At 40.4% G+C, this 9,882-nt stretch overlaps 1 protein-coding gene across 1 annotated transcript in view; it reads right to left on the bottom strand.

Annotated features, from left to right (window-relative positions):
* SERINC5 (serine incorporator 5) overlaps window positions 1-9,882 on the bottom strand; it is a 123,251-nt gene that overhangs the window by 18,237 nt on the left and 95,132 nt on the right. Inside the window, exons 6-7 of the mRNA XM_012802760.2 lie at window positions 7,020-7,231; window positions 4,751-4,846 (exon numbers count right to left, since the gene is read on the bottom strand). Of these exons, the coding sequence (XP_012658214.2) occupies window positions 4,751-4,846; window positions 7,020-7,231 (308 nt within the window). The remainder of the gene's footprint in view (window positions 1-4,750; window positions 4,847-7,019; window positions 7,232-9,882) is intronic.

Here is a 9,882-nt window from a genome sequence, read left to right on the forward strand (position 1 = left end):
AAAAAAAAAACAAAAACAAAAACAAAAAAACAGAGTTCCCATTCCTCCATATCCTCACCAATATGTTATTATTTTGTCTTTTTAATGAAGTTTAATATTCTTTCATTTGCCCGTTGGCCATTTGTATGTCTTCTTTTGAAAAATGTTTATGTCCTTTGCATGGAATTATTCTCGGGAAGGGATTTGTTGTTGAGCTGTTTTGAGTTTCATGTAAATTCTGGAAATCAGCCCCATCAGATGCATAGTTTGCAAGTGTTTTCTCCCATTCTGCAAGATGTCTGTTCACTCTGTTGATTATTTCTTTTGCTGAGCAGGAGCTTTTTAGTTTTTAATTAAGTCCCAATGATCTACTTTTTTGTTGTTGTTGTTGTTGCCTGTGCTTTTTAAGATCTTAGTCCCAAATTTATTTTGTAAACCAATGTCTAGAGTTTTCCCTAGGTTTTCTTCTAGTATTTTTTATAGATTCGGGTCTTGCATGTAAGTCTTTAATTCATCTTAACTTGACTTTTGTATATGGTTAAGAGACAGGGGCTAGTTTCATTTTTCTGCATATGACAATCCAATTTTCCCAGCATCATTTACTGAAAATGTCCTTTCCCCAGTATACGTTCTTGTCGACTTTGTCAAAGACCAGTTAGCTGTAAATATGTGGTTTTATTTCTGGTCTCCCCATTCTGTCCATTGATCTATGTATATTTTTATACCACATCATGCTGGTTACTATAACCTTGTAGTATAATTTGATACCTCCAGCTTGGTGATTGCTTAGGATTGCTTTGGCTATTCGGGCTCTTCACTGGTTCCAAATGAATTTTAGGAGTTTTTTTTCCCTATTCTGTAAAAAATGACATTAGTGGGCAGTGCCTGTGGCTCAGTGGGTAGGGCGCTGGCCCCATATACTGAGGATGGCATGTTTGAACCCAGCCACAGCCAAACTGTAACAAAAAATAGCCCAGTGTTGTGGTGGACACCTGAGGCAAGAGAATCACCTAAGCCCAGGAGTTGGAGGTTGCTGTGAGCTGTGATGCCACAGCACTCTACCGAGGGCGATAAAGTTAGACTCTGTCTCTTAAAAAAAAAGATTGCACTGACTCTCTAGATCGCTTTGTGCAGTATGGTCATTTTAACAATACTAATTCTTTCAATCCAAGAGCATGTATGTTTTTCCATTTATTTGTATCATCATCTACAATTTCTTTCATCAGTGTTTTAGTTTTCCTTGTATACGTCTTTCACCTCTTTGGTTAAATATGTTCCTAAGTATTTTATTATTTTTTGCAGTTATTATAAATGGGATTGGTTTCTTGATTTGGTTCTCCGTTTGACTGTTATTGAAACATAAAAATGCTACCGATTTTTGTACACTGATTTTGTATCCTGACACTTTACTGAATTCATTTACCAAGTCTTAAGAGTTTTCTAGTGGACTTTTTGGGTTTGGGGGCCTTTCTAGATGGAAGATCACACTGTCAGTGAACAGAGCTAATTAAATTTCCTCCTTTATTTCTTTCTCTTGCCCGATTGCTCTGGCTAGGAGCAATCTATCTTCAACAAAATTAGTAAAAGCAGACATCCTTCTCGTGTTCATTTTTAGAAGGAATGCTTTCAACTTTTTCCTATTCAGTGCAATGTTGACTATGAGTTTGTCATGTATGGCCTTTATTACTTTAAGGTATATTCCTTTTATAACTAGTCTGTTGAAGATTTTTACATGTATCATGAAAGAATGCTGGATTTTTTTTTTTTTTTTGAGACAGAGCCTCAAGTTGTCCCCATGGGTAGAGTGCCATAGTATTACAGCTCACAGCAACCTCCAACTCCTGGGCTCAAGCGAGTCTCCTGCCTCCGCCTCCCAAGTAGCTGGGACCACAGGCATCTGCCACAATGCCTGGCTATTTTGGGGGGGGGGGGGTTTGCAGCCATCATTGTTGTTTGGCAGGCCCGGGCTGGATTCGAACCCGCCACCTTAGGTGTATGTGGCTGGTGCCTTAGCCACCTGAGAATGCTGGATTTTATCAGATGCTATTTCTGCAATTTTGAGATGATAACATGATTCTCATTTTTCATTCTATTTATGTGATGCATCGTATTTATTTAATTTATTTATTTATTTATTTTTTGGTAGAGACAGAGTCTCCTTTTATCTCCCTCAGTAGAGTGCCGTGGCATCACACAGCTCACAGCAACCTCCAACTCCTGGGCTTAGGTGATTCTCTTGCCTTAGCCTCCCGAGTAGCTGGGACCACAGGCACCCACCACAACACCCAGCTTTTTTTTTATTGCAGTTTGGCTGGGGCCAGGTTTGAACCCACCACCCTCAGTATATGGGGCCAGTGCTCTGCCCACTGAGCCACAGGCGCCACCTGCATCATATTTATTGTTTTGCATATATGTTCAACCATCCTTGCACTCTGGAATAACACCCACTTGATCACAGTATTGATCAAAAGACAGTATATTATCTTTCTGATGTGCTGTTGGTTAGCTAGTATTTTGTTGGGGATTTTTGTATCTATGTTCATCAGGGATATTGGTCAACAATTTTCTTTTTCTGCTGTGTCTTTGTCTGGTTTGGGTATCAAGGAGATACTGGCCTCATAGACTGAGTTAGGGAGAATTCTCTCCTCCTTGATTTTTGGAACAGTTTCAGGAGGATTGATATTAGTACTTTTCCGAACACTTGATGGAATTCTACTGTGACTCTGTCTGGTCTGGGGCATTTCTGGGGATCTGGGAGATTTTTTATTATAGATTCAATCTTGTTACTTGTTATTGGTCTATTTGGGATTTCTGTTTCTTCCTTCTTCAATCTTGGAGGTTGCATGCTTACAGAAATTTATCCATTTCCTCTAGGCTTTCAGTTTGTGAGTGTACAGACGTTTAGAGCAGTCTCTGACTATCTTCATTTGCCTTTTTTTTTTTTTTTTTGGCTGTTTTTGGCCAGGTCAGGGTTTGAACCTGCCACTCCTGGTATGGGGGGGGCTGGTGTCCTACCCACTCCTTGAGCCACAGGTACCACCCATCTGACAGTCTTTTGTATTTCTGTGGTATCAGCTGTGATGTCTTCTTTTTCATTCTGATTTTGTTTATTTGCATCTTCTCCCTTCTTGGTTAGTCTAGGAAGCAGTTCATCAACTTTTAATCTTTTCTTTTTTTTTTTTTTTTGAGACAGAGCCTCAAGCTATCCCCCTGGGTAGAGTGCCATGGCATTACAGCTCACAGCAACCTCCAACTCCTGGGCTCAAGCGAGTCTCCTGCCTCCGCCTCCCAAGTAGCTGGGACCACAGGCGCCCGCCACAACGCCCGGCTGTTTTTTGGTTGCAGCCGTCATTGCTGTTTGGCGGGTCCGGGCTGGGGATTCGAACCCGCCACCTTAGGTGTACATGGCTGGCGCCTTAGCCGGTTGAGCTATAGGCGCCGAGCCAACTTTTAATCTTTTCAAAGAACCAGAACCAACTTTCCACTTCTGTATTCCTTTGTTGTTGTTTTTTTAAGTCAATATTTCATATAGTTCTGCTCTGGTCTTTATCATTTCTGTACTTCTGCTAGCTTTGGGTTTGATAGTTCTTGTTTTATCTAGTTCCTTGAGATGTGATGTGAGGTTGTTGATCTGTGATCTTTCTACTTTTACTACTATAGGTATTTAATGCTATAAACTTCCCTGCTACTGCTACGATTTGAGTGATTTTTATTCTTAGGCTAGTGAAAAATTGTTTTTTAAATGAAATTTAAAGTAGGACCACCTGAAATTAAACTATTTTTGTGTTTTTAACTAATACCGTTAACAAAAATCTCTGAGTTAAAGCCAGAAGTTCATATATAAACAATCATAAAAGAAAATCTTAAAGACTAATTTAAATAAATTTACAGAGTCAAGATAGGACATTTTAAAAAAGAAAATTAAATCTAGGATAAACTATATTTACTACTAATATAAGAAATCCAATTATATCACCTTCCACTATTAATAGGTGTAAGAACAAGACCGTAAGTAACACAATTATATACCAAAGCCTTCAAAATCATCATTGCATTAGTTTTCCAAATGTAAAAGAGGGAAAAAGGCTTCATTTTTCTTATGAGACTAAACTGATTTAATTTGATTTATTCAAGCTCCAAACATACACACGTTCATGTCCACTCAGGTGTATGTGTGTATATCATGTACATATCACAAAAGTGATAAAAGGAGAAGGTAAGTAGCTTTGTGTAAGTTACTTAAGTTGCAGGATTAGGCTATAATAAACACAGACTGTCTGACTTCCAAGCTCATGCTCTAATCATTATGTTCTGTTGTCTCTGTAAGTAAGGGTCATTTAAGATGAGCAATTCAAGGCCACACAGGCAGTAAGTGGGGGATCTGAGCTCAGATCCTGTCGCCTTCTTCCTACTCTCCCACGTTCTTTTCCTGCTACTTTATTACAGTCAGAAAGAGATGACCACGGGAAGAGAAGGGAATTAACAACCAAAACAAGTAGTAATAACAATAAGCACAAACAAAAATGTCCCTGAAATCACAGAACAGCAAAATGCAGATTGGGCTTAAAAAGCAAACTCAACAGCCAATCTTTGCTCGCATCTTTCCCATAGCAGAAGATTCCAAAGAAGGAATTTTCATTTTCATAGCTCAAGAATATCAGGAAAAAGTCTAGATTAGCTCTCTACTATTATTACATCTCCAATACTTAAACAACAGCCCAATCCTCCACACATTAAAATAATTCACACCACCCTCATGAGGCTGGCTTACCTAAGTCTACAGGTTTGCTGGTCAGAGCCGAGAAAGTGAGGTAGGTGACGTAACAGCTTATGAGCCCTGACTGCAGGAGCCCCGAGTGTGGCTGTCCTGGAAAACAGGAGGAGACAGATTAAAGGCAGATTTTAAATTTGAACAGTAAGAAAATACATGCGTCAGAAAATAGGTACCTCCTCCCATAATAGTCCTCAAATGTCCATGATTACAGGAATGAAAAAAGGCACATCTGGGTTCCTCAGATAACACTATGAAGATACTAAGGGGGGACATCATACCCTGAGACTAACCACTATTCTCAGAGATGCCAGATTATGCCAAGTTCTATGCCAACACCGTATCAAATCTATAGCTGCACTTAAACATACCAGCTAGTGTTCTTAATGTTCATAACATTAGTTCTTAAATCACAAGATCAGGAAAAAATTTACCATCGTGGTTTATAAGACCACATAGCTTAGTGGGTTAAATGGTAAGCTAGAATTCATAGAGCTTGTTTTCTGGATTCTACAAGGTCATCAGACAGTCCATGAGAGGGCAAAAATATTGTATCTATCAGTGTACACAAAAACCTTTGGGAACACTGAGTAAATACAAGAGGCGGTCCAGGGGACAGGCGTGGTAGCTCACGCCTGTAATCCTAGCACTTGGGAGGCTGAGACGGGTGGATTGCCTAAGCTCACAGGTTCAAGACTAGCCTGAGCCAGAGCGAGACCCCCATCTCTAAAACTAGCCAGGTGTTGTGGCAGGTGCCTGTAATTCCAGCTACTTGGGAGGATGGGACAAGAAAATCTTGAGTTCAAGAGTTTGAGGTTGCTGTGAGCTGTGATGCCATGGCATTCTACCAAGGATGACAAAGTGACACTCCATCTCAAAAAAAAAAAAAAAAAGAGTTGGTCCAGGCTATGAGGAAGGTCATGGGCTCAGCATTCATTGAGAGAAGAGCTTTTAAGTTATAATATTTAAATTAAACTCATTCAGAGAGACCAGGATATGATAGAGGATTTCTCTCTCTCTGTCTTTTTGGTGACATTTTCAACCACCTATAGACATGAAAGGATTTAGTTTTACTCCGTTATCCTTCTGATCAAAATTTGCTTTTAGAATTATCATTATTAAATTATAATTACCAGTAAAGGTATAGGAATAGACCCTTTTAATGTTACTCTTTGGCATGAGAATAAGACTTACCTTAGCAACCAATGGCATTAAATCAAATATTTAAAAATATTATGCGTATTTCAAAAGACTGGATTTAATCCAAAGATTTTAATCTAAAACCCAACAGTCTGCTTTAGGAGTTCTTAACTGATCAATTAAAGGGACTGGGAAAGTAATACTCTCAATTTCTGTAACAGACTTGAAATTTTTAGTGCAGAAAAATTTGTAAATCATTTGCCATTAGTTACAAATTAAAGCCACTATTTTAGAAAGAATTCAAGGGGGGGTGGCGCCTGTGGCTCAAACGGGAAGGGCGCCAGCCTCATATGGCTGGAGGTGGCAAGTTCAAACCCAGCCCCAGCAAAAAAAGAAATAAAGAAAGAATTCGAGGGGGCCATAAATTTATTAGCTTATATTTTCCTTTTCCTACCTAGAAACCTGAATGTCATGTGCACTTTCATCACAGACCAGTGACATCTCTCTCTGTAATCCCAGGACAGCATAGGGCCATGAGACGTCAAGGGAAGCTGATACACTGCTCACACCTATGTTCTCTAAAGCACTTTCGTATCTCACCACCTTCCTTTTGGTTTTGAAAGAACCCAGAGCAAGGCCTGGCTCTTGTGCTGCTGTTGACTTCACTAAGGAAGAACCTGGGTCTGAAGAAGGCTGAATCATGGTGCCCATTGTTCTCTGAGCCAGGACCAGATTCCCTGCTTCCTGATTCCTACACTGAGGTATCCACAGCCTTGAATGAAGATGATCCCTGGAAGAACTCCTTGGAGCCCTCTCCTTCAAGTTTTACACAAGCTTGTAAAGTCTGAGGGCATTTCATATTTAAAGGCTCTATGTGGAACATCATGTAATAAAGGCACTTACTGTCTACCTACTCTCTGCCTTCATAAGTTCCAGTCTTTGAAGAGTGCTTGGCGATCACATCCAGCCCAAGCAGGGACTTTGAAGGGTCTGGAGTCCACCCTTCAGACTACAGACCCATCCACAGTGAATTTAAAAATGACTCTAGCTTCCAAAATATCTACTTGGTTTGCCCAAAGATAACTTACAAAAAACTTAAATAAGAAAGAATGGGAAAAAACATGCTTACGCTCTAGGACTGAAGGTGAGATGGCTACTATTGAGATAAGCAGACACAGGCCTCCATTGATTCCCAGGAGAATTTTGTTTTCCAGGCAGCCGACTTTTTGTGTATAAAAAATTGCCATCGAAATCAAGCCTGCAGCAGCAATGGAATACATGATGAGGGTCGCCAGGGCCAGAGAGGCGTACCACAGCTTGTTACTGGCTGTGCCTGCAGTCCTGTTTCTCCAACAAGTGGGTAAGAGGGAGGGGAGAGAAGACACGTCAATGAAGCCCACCATTTGCCGACAACACTTACCATCCCTTGGGTAGTGACTATGGCTATCAGGCCCCAGGCCATTAGCACCCAGCGGCCCAGAAGATACCTCGTTTTAGCAATGATTATGCTCCAACAAAGTTAGAAGGGTCTGGCTGATAAATATGCAAACTTCTTGGTCCAAGCTTAGAATTTTCTCTAAACATGGGAGAGAATTCCATTTTCTGACTCAAATGTATTTATTAAAATGAATACTGTCAACTCAAATGAGAGACTGAGGCAAGAGTCTCAATCAGTTGAGGTTCATGAGCCAGAGTTTGAGGTTGCACCCAGGATCACATTAGTCATAAAATATTCTGTGACCTGTGCTCCAAGAAAGATCCCAGGAGGCCTGGTGTTTATACATTTCTTTTAAGAGGAGAAGGCATGCAGGCAAAAAGGGGTGGGTGGTAAGCATTCCTTCGATTTTAATTAGTGCCTAGTAAACCTGTGTTTTACATGAGATAAGGTAAACATCCCAGAAAGGAGTAAAGGAAGAGCAGACTATGTAGATGCCTCAGCACAGGCAGAGGAGAGGAACAATAGATGGATAGATCGCATCCTGTCTTTGTCCTGCACTTGGGAAGATAAGCTTGTAGTCGATACTGTCCTATGAAATTTAACCAACTTAAGTTCCTAAACAAGGAGTCAGGCTTAGGCTGCAGACCTAAAGATACGGTTGATATGTTCTTGTTTATGGGAAGGTATACATCTTGAAAGGTTTAGAGACCAGCAAAGAACCTACATAGGAGATATTTCTGAGAGTAGTCACCCAGGGATGCCTGAGGCCCCTCACCCCTGCCATACAGCAAGCTTAGGAAGTCTCAGCTGTCTGACTCGGTCACCAGGCTTCACCTCCCTTCAGCATAATGAGCTCTGGCAGTCCTGGGGTCTTTTATTTTCCTTTACAATACCTACAGACTTTATTCTAGCTTCTCCTTCCTGAATGTGAACTACCTTGGGACAGTTTGGGGCAGCATTAAGGAGCTCATCACTGGGGATCTCTTCAAGTGTTATCTAGAAGTGCAGAGCCCAGGAGTGCCACAGTCTCTTGCTGGTGCCTGTCTTCTCTGTAGGCAAGAAGCAAATGAACGTCACCCAGGACCAGACTGACTGACCTCAGCAACTTTCTTTCTCTATACTGAAAAGGAGGACTTGTGACAGTGCTACTTCTCCAAAAGAGTATCAGGAAATAGCAAGGGAAATTTTAAAATTTAAAAAACAAGTTAAACAATTAGGAGGAATGCGTTCTGGTGGTCTACTGTTCAGGAGGTTGGTGATGGTTAATAGCAGGTGTTGTAAAAGGCATAGTAGCTAGAAGAGAGGCTTTTCAGTGTTCCCACCACCAAGAAATGATAAGTGCACGAGGTAATGAATCTGCTAACTACCCTGATATGAACACTACACAACATACATGTACTAAAACATCAAACTGTACTAAAACATCAAACATGTACAATTACGATATGTCAATTAAAAAATAAAAACAAAGCCAGACATGGTGGCTCATGCCTGTAATCCCATCACTCTGAGAGGCAGAGGCAGGAGGATCCACAGAGCTCAGGAGTTTGAGACCAGCCTGAGCAAGAGTGAGACCCCATCTCTACTAAAAGTTAGCTAGGTGTTATGGCGAGTGCCTGTAGTCCCAGCTGCTTGGGAGGCTGAGGCTGAGGCAGGAGGATCACTTGAACCCAGGAGTTGGAGGTTGCTGTGAGCTGTGACACCATAGCATTGTAGTCTGGGCAACAGAGTAAGACTCTGTCTCAAAAAATAAATAAATAAATAATAAAAATAATACATAAATAACAAAAAATTTTTAAAAGGTGGGAAATAAAATCATTCAGGAAAAAACTAATGGGATGCATAATAAAGAAACTAAAGCAAAGGATTCAAGTGCTTTCTAGTTTACATTAATATTAATAAAGGGAGGGGAGAAGTAAGTAGTTTAAATCTACAAAAATTGTTCAGGGCAAAGAAAAGAGAGTTCATAAATGCTAAATGAAGAGAAAAGCAACAGGGAGAATGGGCTGGAAGAATCACTGTCCCCGCCTTGTGATTAAATTGCTCTTTGTAACCACATTCTCCCAAACCTTCCTTCACAATTTGCTTAATGTCTTCACAAAACTGGAACGTGTTCAAGCAACCCCGCTAAAATGTTTTAATGACATAAAAAAGTTACTGCAGCCAAAGACAAAGAAAACAGGGAGGAAAGGCCAAAGGATAATGACCATCATATTCCTGAAACCAAGCCAGGCATTCCAATGACCTCAGAATTATTCTAACATAAAAGGCACACAAAAGAAATGAGGGAAAATGAGATTTTTAAAAGGGGGAGGGGAGCCCTAAGAGCCAGATAACAATGGACACAGCATGAATTACATATAAAAAGGTAAACACACTAAATGGTGAATGTGGGAGGAGACCGGCTGTGTCTTTACTAGTCTATTCAGTTATGTTATTAGTCTATGAAGGACATTTTTACAGTTAATTTATGTTTATAGCTCAAAGTTAAATCTTCAACTGTAACCCTAACCTCTCTCCCCTGATCTGCGGGCTTGTATTATCCAACTGCTTA

This window comes from Otolemur garnettii, unplaced genomic scaffold, assembly GCF_000181295.1.
Source record: "Otolemur garnettii isolate 467f Iridium unplaced genomic scaffold, OtoGar3 scaffold00017, whole genome shotgun sequence".
Lineage (NCBI taxonomy): Eukaryota > Metazoa > Chordata > Mammalia > Primates > Galagidae > Otolemur > Otolemur garnettii.